We start from the raw sequence: 13,573 nt of genomic DNA, 5'->3' as shown, positions 1-13,573 counted from the left end.
TCATACCGTGTTTCCCCGAAAATAGGACACTGTCTTATATTTTTTGGGGCTCAAAAAAACACACTAGGTCTTATTTTCGGGGTAGGTCTTAAAGTTAACGCAAATCCAAATTAAATAATCCAAAATGGCAAAGTTAAGAATATGGTGATCAGGGCAATCAGGGGTGCCGTACCTTTCCAAGAGCAATTAGGTAACCAATTGCTGGCCAGAATGAGCGAAGTGCGCTTTCACTATCCATTCCTCACAGACGGAGTGCATTTGGTATCACCCCGCCTGTGACAGGAGCCGGCGCTATAGAAGAAGCATCGCCTTATGCGGCTCTGCTCCCTCCGCTGCCGCCTCACTTCCTCTAGCGCTGGCTTCATTGGCACCGCTGATTTTCTCCCGCGGCTCTTCAAGTTCCCCCTTATGCAACCACCGGCCCTGGGAATGGTCACAACTAGGTCTTATTTTCGGGGTAGGTCTTATATTTTAGCAATTCCCCAAAATAGTACTAGGTCTTATTTTCAGGGTAGGTCTTATTTTAGGGGAAACAGGGTAGCAATTGCGAGTGTTTGAACTCGCATATGGTCACATGGGATATATCTGCGCCAGATTTATGCTGCTAGTGTAATGTTCATAAATGAGGTTAAGTAGACTCCAGGAAAGAAGCTTAATTGTTGTTTCTTGAAGTGGTCATGGGGACGACTTAAGTTGCGATAGTTTTGTTAGGTGATGCTCCAGTTTCTGACAGCCGCAGAACAAGTGCAGATGTAAACAGTTGCAAACTTTTGCAAAACAGGCGTAACCGGGAAAATAGTGCAAACTCTGGTCAAAACAGGCGCACATGTTAAAGGAGCGGATAAACAGATTTGCACATTAAAAAGAAAATGTCCAACGGGCTAAAACTGTCGCAATTGCTTTGATAAATTTCCCCCCACTAAATTTTCCGCCGTCATGGTACTTTCGGCAATTTACCAAGAGTGCCATTTTCAGGCAAACTTTTGTTGCATCCCAAAAGTGAATCTTTACTAAAATTGGCTCTTGAACAGAGTGAGGTTTTTGGGTCATTATTGTAAAGTTTACTTAAACATTCCTTCACATAATCTTCAGAGTTGTATACAGGTTTGTGTATACTTCTTCCACTTCCTCCCATTACTCACTATTTCAGACAATGCAGTTTGTTTGCTGAATGACGGCTACATAAAAAAAGCTATAGAATAAGCCACATAGTTTGATGGCATTGATATGGGGGGTCAGTAATGTTCAGTCAATATGCTACATTGTTTAAACCTTTCTTGATTGAAATAAAGTGGTAATTCACTTCAATGGATCGCCACGCCCCCTCCTGCTCCACAACATAGTGAGCCGGCCGCAATGCGATGCAGTGCGTTCCGGGCAGCATCGGGCCGGAACACACTGTCTAGTGTGAACGAGGCCTTAGGCCGAAAGTGTAGCAAGTGAGCAAATCAGAATATTTGAAGGTGAGCATGTGACCTTAAAAATAGCTCACCAGCGGGAACTCTCCATAGTGCTGAAACTGTTCTGTTGGTTTTTCTCAGCTGTTTTAGCAGTGGAAGGGTTGTCTGTGGGTGCGTTTACACCAGCAAGCCACGCTGTATGCACGGTCACTGATAAAGTGCTGGTGCATTGCCCTCTTTACTGTTTTTGTTAGAACTTGGAAGTGTCACGTGACATTTTATTAAGTTTTTTGGCATAGCACGGTGTCCTGCGTTTGTACCGTGTAGCTCAACACTACACAGAGTTTTGCATGATGTGCAGTGAAAAAAAAAAAAAAGTACATCACCATAGTGGTGTGTACTGAGCCCATTGAAAACAAAGCAATATGCTGGAAAAAGCAGCCGGCACAGCCCCAGCGCATGTAGTGTGAACTGGCCCCAACACTTCAATGGTCCTAAAATCTGATCTGCAGTATTGTTTGGTATTGCAAGGCAATGTATAACCGCAAATTGAGGTGTGCTGTGATGTACTTGTGTCGGGGGGAAAGTGGGTCAGGGTCTCATTCACAATGAATTACAACGCATGTACGTCACCCTGGTATGATTGGGCCCTGAGTGCTATGTCAAGATGTCAATTGAAAGAGTAGACTCTATTCCTACACAAAAATGTCCATAAAAATTGTTCTCTACCTTTTGTGTGTATAGTTTGTGATCAGATGGCTGCATTACTAGCTTCCTGCAAGATCAGTTCATGTCTTGAAGATCTTTTATTTAGCTTCAGTGCTTTGTTTTGACTACCTTTTTTGTAATCCGTCGCACAATAGATAACATACAAGTAGTATACTTTGTACCACACCATTAACCATATGTGCATGTTTACTCCTATAATAATCTGCTAAAGTCATCTAAGCATGCTTGTAGGCACTCATACATTTAGGTGCTCAACATTTTCATTTTGAATGTGTTGATTCCTCCCCCCCCAAAAAAAAATATTGATCCAGGTTCACACAATTGAATAAAATGTGAAATGCAGTGATTTAAAAACATCATAATGATTGCTTGCTGTAGAAACAAATAGAAATATTGTATCGGGTCTGTTCTTGATACATTTCTATCTGAATAGTTTTAGACAGAGCAATAAAGGTAATAGCCCTGGTAATTCTGTGGTATTGGTCAGAGGCGCAGCTTTGTTTCTGCTTGTTGGCTTTGTCTCTGCTGTGTTTATCTGTATAGATCTGCACTCTCAGATCACATCAGCAGGTCAAAGCGTGACCTAATTAAATCCCGCAGCGCTGCTGTTAGGCTGCATTTCTAAAAAATGCTTCCTGCATTCCAGTTTACGGCCATCAACTAGATTACTTTTACTTTCTTGTCAGGTTGGCAAATTAACTTAAACTATTTAAGTACCTAATTTTTTTATTGACGCCTGCAGAAGATATCTTTTGTATTGCCTGTCACATGAGTAACTGGCTTAATCCAATTTGTAGCCGATGACATACATAATAAAGTGGTACTCTTTTTCAGGTTTGCACTTTCCTTTTACATCATGGTTGAGTATTATGAAGTCTTGGGGGTCCTTAGAAATGCTTCGCAAGAGGACATTAAGAAAGCGTGAGTATTGCCAAAAAGCTGTTAATGTTTTTTTTGTTGAGCATTTGTTTTGTGTGCTTGTCTGTTTTTGCAGTGTTAGGATTATCTATAAAAGAAACTGTTACGTTATATGTGTGGTACAGTATATCCATCTCTTATTATTTATGGGATCACTCTTACAAAATCTTATTGTGTGTGTGTCACTCTTTCTCTCTCTCTTGCGCTCGCTCTCTCCATCTCTCTCTTTCCCGCTCGCTCTCTCCATCTCTCTCTTGCGCTCGCTCTCTCCATCTCTCTCTTTCCCGCTCGCTCTCTCCATCTCTCTCTCTTTCTCTCTCTTTCTCTCTATCTCTCTCTCGCGCACCCTCTCTCTATCTCTCTCGCTCTCTCTCTCTATCTCTCTCTCTCGCGCTCTCGCTCGCTCGATCTCTTGAATTTATAAGTTCCTTTTTTAATGTGTTGCATTCTCTATTCATATTATAGCTACCGAAAGTTAGCTCTAAAGTGGCATCCAGATAAAAATCCTGACAATAAAGAAGAAGCTGAAAGGAGATTTAAAGAAGTTGCTGAAGCTTATGAAGTATTATCAGATTGTAAGTAATGTATTTGAGGTTTTATTTTTGTTACCACAATGCCTTCTTCCCGTTATTGCATACTGTGTTCCCATAGGTCAGTTTACTGTTTAGGAAAACACAGAAGGATCAAAAGAATTAGTAATATCCAGAAGACCAAAGCGGTGTTAAAATTTTACAGAAGCAAAGTATTAAGTTGTGTGCCTTTTTGGGAAGCATTAAAATGTTTTCTCATGCTTTAGGCCGGGTTCACACCTAGGTGACTGTTTTTGTGAGCAGATTCTGGCTCATTGATGATAATGAGGCAAAACGTGTGTCTTCAAGCGGTTCCTATTTAGGCACTGTTATCTGGACTGCTATCGGTGCGTCCCTACTTGTAATGCATTTTTATGACTAAAAGCGCATCTAGATGTCCAGCAGCGACTAGGTTTACCCAGCCTAGGACTTTCTGTGTTCCTGGTTTTACAAGTTTAAATGTGACTAAGCCCAACAACAACACAAAGGAAACGCAGGATAAAGTTATCTGGTAAGCATAAAGTAGAATATACTTACCAGGTATTTTCTCTTGTGCTTAAACACAGCCGACTAGTGTGCATGGAGCCTCAATCTTGTGCATGTGTGAATGTTTGCACATACGCCTTTACTACAAATGTTTACATTGCTCTGCCTTACTGTACTTTGATTTAGAAACTGCAGGAAACATTTAGGGGGAATTAAGCATTTACATTGTAGGTGCATTTACACATTGAAGCCTGTGGACACCTGCGAAAGAAGATACAGTAATGTGAATGCTTCCTAAATGCATGCATGATGTTTGGAAGATGCTTCCGAAGGCCCTGATGTTAATTTTCTAATCTAAGTGAATGATAACAGTTCTAGTTTGCTAACGGCATATCATGGCTTGATAAATACATGGTCATTTGGTAGCCTCTGATAGCTGCATTGATGCCAGATCATTGTGTGAAGTAGCCTTAAGGCCCATTTTATTTCCTGTTCATCTCTTGAGTTTTTAAAGGTTGTTGCACCCTTGACTGCATATTATTTATTATGATGATTAATATTATACAGGATTTATTTAGTGCCAACAGTTTGCTCAGCGCTTTACAATATAAGGAAGACATTACAATCACAATACAATTCAAGATGGTAAGGAGGGCCCTGCCCCTGAGGGCTTACAATATTAAAGCTTATAATATATCTAAATCTAAAAACTTAATTGCTCTGACTTTGAAAAGGGAGGAGATAAAAGCGTTAATTGGCTGTGATGGTGTTTTCAACAGTTAGGTGTTTTATAATCCATTTTGCTCATTTATCTTTCTTTATGGAAAAAACCCTATTGTATGTGAATTTTTATTTTTTTATTTTTTTTAACCGTTTTTCTAGCCAAGAAGAGAGACATCTATGATCGATATGGAAAAGAAGGGTTAACAGGTGGAGGTGGCGGTGGGGGTGGTAAGTATCAAACCTTATTCTCTAGTTCTCTCCATTCATTATCATCACATACTTGAGGACTAATATAACATATATTTATGACAATGCTTGTTTCCTCATCTGTCACTTTAATGTTATTAAGCTGGCTGTATACATTCGATAGTTGTACGTTTATAATGTACTTTATAGTATGTTTGTTTTTTTACTCGTGTCCCTTCTTGTAACCCTTCAGGTGGAAATCACTACGGCAATCCGTTTGAGTTTGGTTTCACATTCAGAAGCCCAGATGATGTATTCAGAGATTTCTTTGGAGGACGAGATCCATTTTCATTTGATTTATTTGGTTTGTATTTTGCTTGTTTTTAACTATTTACAGAGAATGTATAGTTGACTTATGTAGATTTTATTATATTGGGTGCTATATTGTTGTTAATTTTTTACTTTGGTGAGTGCATTGAGCAGTTATGGCTGGAGTTGGGACTTTAAACTGTCTATTATATCTCCTGGGAACTGTGATGAACTCCCTTAAGCGGAACTCACTTTTTTTTTGACATTTGCAAGACATGTGAAATGTTACCCTTAATCATAGTTGTCCCATCTCACCATTGAAGTCCACTAGAGAAAACCTAGCAAGAGACTATGATGCCACCTGTAACTGAAATATATTATGTTTATATGTAAGCCTGCACAGTCATAAAATTTAATATTTAGATGAAGCCCATTTCCCTTTAACACCGACACACCTTTTGCTTGTATGCTTTTGCAGTAATCAGTAATGACCCTTTTCCTTGGCACAGGTATGATTAAGAGTTGAACAGAGCAAGAGTGCCGGGGCTCAGAAGTCTTAAGCAGATCATGTCTTTGGCCTAAAGCTGGCCATACACTGCTCTATTTTTTTATTTTTCGTTCAACCTGCGCACTAGATACCGCCATCAATGCTACGAGCGCGATGAATTCCCCCGATTCTTTTATATATCAAACAGCTCATTGGCTACCTACTCTGTTTGTACGAAGATTTTGCAACCGGCTGCTTGGATCAGCTGATCGAGGGAGCCTGGCTGAAAGGGTGCCAACAGCGGCACCAACTGTGCGAATTTTGGTACTTGAAGAACTGGCTGAAATTCGCACAGTGTATGGTTACCTTAAGCCACAGAGGCGCAATTGTTAGTAGCTCAGTGGGACTACTAAACCAGGATACAGATACTTATAAATGTTTACTGGCAGATTGCTGGATGATGGCACAAAGGCAATGCTTCTTTGCAAAATGTCATGTGTTTTTATTCATTTAATTTTACCTTTTTTGTTGAGTATTTTAAATCTTCTTGCAGCAGATGATCCCTTTGATGACTTCTTTGGCAACAGAAGAGGCCAAAGAGGAAGCAGAAATCGGGCTGGAGGTCCATTCTTCTCAGCTTTTGGTGGATTTCCTGGCTTTTCCACTGGCTTTTCTCCTTTTGATTCAGGTAGCACATTGTATATACATTTGGAAATTCAATTAACGTTGAAACTTAATGCCTGTAGTTGACCGTGCCTGTTACCTCAACATGCCAACTGAACTACTTTACGTTCGATAAGTCTTTGTTGGGGAACAGATATCTGGTTCATCTTGTGCCCATGGAGTTTAATGCTCCACTTCTTATTTTAATTCTTAAACTGGTGTCTCCTCATTTAAGGTTTTACTACATCATTTGGTTCCATTGGACATGGCGGCTTCAGCTCATTCTCCTCTTCGTCATTTGGGGGATCAGGAATGGGCAACTTCAAATCGGTTTCCACATCGTCCAAAATAGTTAACGGCCGGAAAGTTACTACAAAAAGGTATTGTATTATTTAGGTCAGACACTGTCCTACGCAAAGGGTTAGATGACTCTGGCTCTGGCCTTCAATACTAAAACATTTAATGAAGGGAAAGGTTCTAATTGGTGTGATACTTCAAGGATGATTTGTCTTCATCTTCTGAAAGACCATCTCTGTGACTTCTTCTTGATTAGGAGCCGAGGTGGTTAATTTGAATGATTTACCTATATTCCGGCAGGGAGTGTAGGCAGTAGAAGCAGTATAGAGCAAGTTTAAAATTCCGGGTTGGGTATGTAGTGTATGCACTGGTTAAGACTCAGGTTTACTTGGGCTTCCCAATTCTCTGAGGGAAAAATTGTAAGGGCAGTCCAGAAGACCAGCGCTCCAAAGGGAGAGTCTACACACAAGTGTGTATAAAATTATGGGTGAGGGGTGATGCTGGTGTGCGTCTTCCTGATAGTACGGACCAGGGTGTCCGACATATTTAATAAAAACAAAAAAAAGGGAAAGAGGTAAGCGCTACTAACCAATAAATAGTCATAGTGGGCCGGGCCGTGGAGCTTGGTTGGTTGTGAGGGTGGTTCGACTCACTTTACTGGTGATGTGGAGGCGAGCAGGTGTACCCCTTCTCGGTATGGGTAATTGGGGATCACCGGGAAACACAAGGGGTACAAAAGAGAGGTGAGAAATCATAAAATAATGGAAATCAGTGTGGAGTGTAGAAACTCCCCATTAAGTAAGGAGGGATGCGTTGTCATTGGCGACGGTGGTGATTAAGTTCCTGATGATTGTGGGGTTGGAGAGGCTATGATGACAGCAATGGAAGTATGATGAGGAACTGGGGAGGGTTCAGTGCCTGTGTTCTGGTTGTCCTTGAAGTGGGAGTGAGGCTTCTTAGCCTCCTCTCCCACTCCTCTTAGGAGACTTTGGCTCCTCTCCAGCAATCAAGACATTGCACCTAAATCCCTGCCACATCAGACACCCGCTCGAGGCTTTTTGCGATCATTCTGGGAGCTAAGAAGCCTCACTCCCACTTCAAGGACAACCAGAACACCGGCACTGAACCCTCCCTGGTTCCTCATCATACTTCCATTGCTGACATCATACCCTCTCCAACCTCACGATCATCAGGAACTTCATCCCCACTGTCGCCGATGACAACGCATCCTTCCTTACTCGATGGTGAGTTTCTACACTCCACACTGTGATTTCCATTATTTTATGATTTCTCACCTCTTTTGTACCCCTTGTGTTTCCCGGTGATCCCCAATTACCCATACCGAGAAGGGGCACACCCTCTCGCCTCCACATCACCATTAAGTGAGTCGGACCACCCTCACAACCAACCAAGCTGCCCGGCCCACTATAACTCTTTCCCGGTTAGTGGCGCTTCCCTCTTTCCCTTTTTTTGGTTCCAATTCTCTGAGTGTTGCTTGCATTGTGTAGTGACATATTTTCCAGTTTTGCAGTAGAATTTTCTGTTTTCTCATAATGGCAAGTTAAGATTTGTGTACTGCAGCACATCACAGGGTGGTAACTGGCAAAGCTGGAGGCTGATGTACAGAATTAATTTGTTAGCAAGCACTAGAGGGAACTTGACACAACCAGAATCATGGATGTCAGACCATATTGAAGAGGGCAATTTCCTTAGACAGTATTGTGAATATTGTATTGTGGTGTTTACACTTAAATACTTGTAATGATAGGATTAGCAATATTTTAGTAGTAGTTTGACCTAACTTGTGTTAGTATTACCTTTGCTGGATAGCTTGGCCTATAAATAGGAAGGCAAGCATCAATACTTTTGGGCTCGTCCCCTCCTGCTTGTGACTCCTTCTTAATGGCCAGCCATTCTGATGGGCAGCTTCACTGGCCAATAGGAGGCCAGTAAAACACTAGATTGCTTTGCACAGAGGAGCAGCCTGGGATTCGGGTGTCCTGGTGGAATACTCTTGACTGCCGAATGTACATTCAGGTGCCAATAGAGGACTGCTCTTTATGTAGGTTGTCAGTTTAACATATAATATATTTTAGAAAATGTTACAGTACATTAACATGACTATAAAATACCACAAAGAGGCATGCAAGAAATGAATGCGATCTTAACAGAGAAGGGACATTGGGAATGAAGGAAACATAGTAAGCATGGTCTAGAGAAGTACTTGGTTTTTCAACTATACCAAACTGAAAGTTGGAAAATATCAATATTGTCAACTTCTGAAGGCTCCAACCACTTGGGCCAAATAGCTTCAAATTTATTTGGGCAACCTCTGGCCTTATAAGTCAGTTTATAATGGGGGGGGGGCATCTGAAATTCCCTGCTGGAATGTAGTGCAGTAACAACCGGCCTCCTGCCCGGGCTGCTCACAGTATAGTGCAGTAGACTGTGGGCGGGCCAAATAGCCATGTGCAACCAATGCCAGCCGGGCAGCGGACACCGTTAACCCCTGTGACGCACTGCATGCGGAGCTGCGCACAGCAGAGGGATGGAGGAGCTTTGCATGCAGTCTATCTAGAAATATCCTCTCCCATGCTCAACTTAGGCAGGAGCTGAGCGTGGCAAGATGAAAAATGTTATCTCTACCAATCAGCTGTTGTGAATCCGTGTCAGGACGTTGATTCAAGCGTGCAGCCAATCGGCCTTCCCCAGACAAAAACGTCTGAGTAGTCCAGGAGAGAAGTCTGCTTGGTAATGTTTTCCTTCCTGCACAAGTTCTCTGTGACATATATGACATATGTCAGGGTTGAGAGCTATGCAAAAAGAATTAATCTTGTATACATTAAATATTTAATAATTAAATTAAAATACATTTAAATTATGTATAAATAATAATAAATTGTTACCAAAAAAATTCTCTGATCGAAAAAAAATAATGGGCCAATGAATCGGTTATGAAAATCGTTAGTTGCAGCCCTACATAGAATAGTAAAAAAGTATTACGATTCTTTAGGTGTAGAGAGATATCTAGATCACCAGCATATCCCAAAATGCACCACAAAGGGCAACACATATGAGGCGCTTCCAAATGATCACTAATAAACTTGTTAACATTATGCCAGTTGGGGCCAATCACAGGACAACTCCATATCATATGCCAAAAGTTAGCATACGCTGTACAACAGAGGACAGGAAGACGCGGTACGTCTGCCCATATGAAACATTCTTGATGGTGGGAAATCTCAACTGTTCCAATTTATCTCTGAAGGGAATAAACAATGGAATCGTATGCGAGAGTACAGATTCCCACACTTCATCAGACAGAGATGGAATATCAGTCAGCCACTTGCCATGTAGCCTTTTGAAGTGTAGCGTTATTGGCCAATAGAAGAATAGAGACCAGTTGTGTACGGTCAGCAATGAGGCCGGGTTCACACCCAGGCGTTTTTGAGCAGTTGGAAAAGCGCTTTTAAATGCCCAACACAAGAAATCCCATGATTTTCAATGGCCCTTGTTCACACCTGAGCATGAAAACGCCAGAAAAAGGTACATGCACTTAAAAGCACATTTTTGCACCACAGACTTCAAAGGAAATGCGCTCAACCACACGCTGATCACGCGCGTGCAAAAACTAATTTTTCCAACCACATGAGGCTACAAACCTACACCATGGAGCCCAACGTGGGCCACAGTCGTATGTCTGAGCTGGAGATATCTGAAAAAACACTCTAGGGAGTTTAAATTCACTCCTGAACTCATCAAAGGACTTGGTGACCATCGGACAAGAGCTGATGTAAGTATTTAATAGCACCCTTCGCCCACAATAATTTATCTGACAGGTGTAGGAATGCTGGCAGACACGGGTTACTCCACAATGGGGAATTTGGAGAAAAGGGGGGCAGAGGCTGGTATAAAGTTTTACATTCACCATTTTATCATTGTAAGAGAAACCTGCACAGTTTCAGTACCTGGTACCAGAGACAATGTTGCCTTGGTTAACGATTGGAAGGAGGATAGAACGACTCTTTTAACATATATTTTTACCGTTTTTTTTTTTTTAATTTTAAATGTAAAATGAGTTCCTGGAATTGCCTTGCATCACCAATCTGTGTGTCTCGTGTTGAAATTCCTGTCAGGCAAGAATAATACAAGGGATCCTTGGCTTCCTTAATAGCACAAATATTTACATACAAGTTCATGGGTGTTTTTTTTGTTTTCCCTTTTGCTATGGGAACTTAAGGGTTGGCGGAGATGTTTTAGTTAAAGCAGTGTTAAAACAGCCAACTTTTGGGGATGGCATGCTTCGCATTACAGCCCCGCAGCGTGTGAAATTTCCTGACTCGACAACCTTCCACGCTCAGAACATGCTTGGGCAGACAGGACAGCAGCTCTCTAGAAGAAGCCTTTGTGGTTAAGTTACTTTATCTTGAATTTTTGCCGGTGAAATGAGCTGTTTTTGCAGAGAATGGTTATGCATTTGGATCTATCCTGCTGGATGGTAGCATTACCCTCATTGCCCTAAAGGCCAACACTGCATTTTTCACATATTCTGCATACTCCTATTTAGATATTTTGTTGGCCTTTCTTTCCCATCTTTAGGGTAATTCTTTGTCCAAATTCCTTCTGGCCCCATTCTTTTTTTTGTGTTAGATTTGTGGCCTATAGGAGCCCTTATTCATACAGACAAAACAGCTGCTGGGAAATGGCTTAATTCAGTTGTAATTGCTTGTCTAGCTCACAGCTGGATAGAAGCAGTGTTGAATGTGTCACCTCCCATCAAACTTTTCTTTCCCATTAAATAAATCCTACTTTTCTATGTGCCACGGAAGTTAAACTTAATCATTTCTTTTTTCACTCCACCCTGATCACTCCGCTTCTCTGACGCTTTGTTTTGCTTGTGCAGGATTGTTGAGAATGGTCAAGAACGAGTCGAAGTTGAAGAAGACGGCCAGTTAAAGTCCTTAACAATTAATGGTAAGGAGCAGATGCTACGCTTGGATAACAAGTAAAATTCAACGCACGCATGTAACAGAAATATTAACCTAAACAAGCACCATTTGTGGATTATCAGGAGCATTTTTGAAGAAATCTAAAGAACTGTTCAGAGTGTATCTGTACTTAATCTAAGACCCAAGTAAAAGAAGCTCGTGGAGAGTTTCTCTTATTTGTCAGACGCTCAGTTCTGTTTTTGGGACCACTCTCATAGGACCATACGATCTTTCCCCCCCCCTTAATATTGTATGTTTCTGTTTGCACTTTTTAAAAGTTTACCTTGAATTTGCCATGTGGGCCACTGTAGCACAGTGCACCAGGGGAGCCCTTTGGCAGCCGTGAGGGTTGAACAAGAAGTGAGCTGTGATATTTCATTTGTGGTTGAACGCAGCGTTCACTAACCGCATGACTCCTTTTTACTCATTTTGTGTAAAAATGTGAACAAAGTGTTAGCTGTCCACCTTGCTTTCAGTCCAACTTTCCCAGCAAAACACGTAACAGTCTGGACTCTCATCTTCCTAAACGAGAGGATGTAAAACGATGCATTTCCAGTTTTCATAATTTCAGGGTTTTTTTTTTCCCCTTTTATTTGTTTGTGCATGAGTGCTGACATTTTAGCACTTTTTTGCCAGTTATTGTGTAATTTCAGCAAGAAGACTCTATTTTGTCATTTGCTAAAAGTTGGATATGAATAAATGCTGATGTTTGTAGTGCATTCTTTCATTTATGGTACTTGTAGCATTCTTGTGTCTTTTTAATATATGGGTAATTCTCACAAGCCTCGCTTTTGCTTTCCACAAAGATAAGAGGATCCCTCTCCTCTCCTCTTCATTAAAAATAAAAAGGACCACCATTCCAATGCTCACAGTTTTCTCTCCTGCTTAACGCTTCCCTTGTGTGAATTTATTGGTAGCACTGTACTCTGCACTTGAAATTGGAGGAGTCTTGTTTGCAATATAGCACAGAGGTCCCGAGCTCTTTCTCATAATTCATGGGTGTATTTCAAAGTTTGAAAATCAAACATTTAGAGTCCAACGGAAACAATAAATCTGTAGGTTTATTGGCGTTTAAATACAAAACTGTCAGGCTTTGGATGGGTTGTCTATGTTTGCTATGAAAGTTTTGGACACTCTTGGTCAAAGTACATACTTAGATGAGTTATTAAAGCAAAGCTATGGGTTGCCTTATTCCTCCGAAGCACATACATACTATTCCTCTGCCAATCTGATCAGCTTCTGAGAGTGACGAAAGAAAAGCCCTTTCCTTCCATGTGCGGAGAAGCTCGTGGCTGTCCTTCATGTGACAGCACTTGGCCAATCATTAGGATCTAGTGCTTTTAATGGGAATGGTGCATAGCCGTCTGTAAGCTAAGACTTGAGTGCCCAGGGAGGCCTCTCCTGCACCGTACAGCATGTCACTTGACCGGGCTGTCTAGACTTTTGTATTTGAAGCAAAGAATACACAAAAGAAATTGCAAACAAGATTGCTTCACTTTCACATTTTGGTTTGACACGCCTCCTCCTCACTTTACTGATCACGCTGTGTGGTCTTTGGCACATTTATTATAAGGGTAAGACCGTAGAACTAAAATAGAACTCGCATTATACCCACATTTGTAGATTAAAGAAACCAGTGACTTTTGTGTTTTGATATGAAAAAACTTGTGGAGGGATGTCAAAATGACTGTGGACATGGCTGTGTAAACAGCATCGTTTCCCCAACTATTACAGCATAGATATTCGCTCTCTAGAAATCACCGGAAGTCATACATTCAATTCGCTGGTTTTTGCCAAGACCGGAGGTTTCCTATTAAG

At 41.3% G+C, this 13,573-nt stretch overlaps 1 protein-coding gene across 7 annotated transcripts in view; it reads left to right on the top strand.

Moving 5' to 3' along the window:
* The first annotated feature begins 2,969 nt into the window (after window positions 1-2,969).
* The window catches only part of DNAJB6 (DnaJ heat shock protein family (Hsp40) member B6), a 53,646-nt gene continuing 43,042 nt past the window's right edge, over window positions 2,970-13,573 (top strand). The window contains exons 1-7 of one of the 7 annotated variants that reach the window (XM_018553994.1): window positions 2,970-3,050; window positions 3,513-3,622; window positions 4,985-5,050; window positions 5,265-5,375; window positions 6,364-6,495; window positions 6,706-6,850; window positions 11,671-11,741. In XM_018553994.1, coding sequence (XP_018409496.1) covers window positions 2,986-3,050; window positions 3,513-3,622; window positions 4,985-5,050; window positions 5,265-5,375; window positions 6,364-6,495; window positions 6,706-6,850; window positions 11,671-11,741 — 700 coding nt within the window. In that variant the 5' untranslated portion in view covers window positions 2,970-2,985. Of the gene's footprint in view, window positions 3,051-3,512; window positions 3,623-4,984; window positions 5,054-5,264; window positions 5,376-6,360; window positions 6,496-6,705; window positions 6,851-11,670; window positions 12,473-13,573 lie in introns of those variants that run through there. The other 6 variants (XM_018553996.1, XM_018553995.1, XM_018553993.1 and 3 more) reach the window with 6 other exon arrangements.

This window comes from Nanorana parkeri, unplaced genomic scaffold (genome assembly GCF_000935625.1).
Source record: "Nanorana parkeri isolate BGI_ZX_2015 unplaced genomic scaffold, ASM93562v1 scaffold137, whole genome shotgun sequence".
Taxonomy (NCBI): Eukaryota; Metazoa; Chordata; class Amphibia; order Anura; family Dicroglossidae; genus Nanorana; species Nanorana parkeri.
Note: the sequence above shows the minus strand (reverse complement) of the source record. Positions and strands in the feature narration are given on the sequence as shown.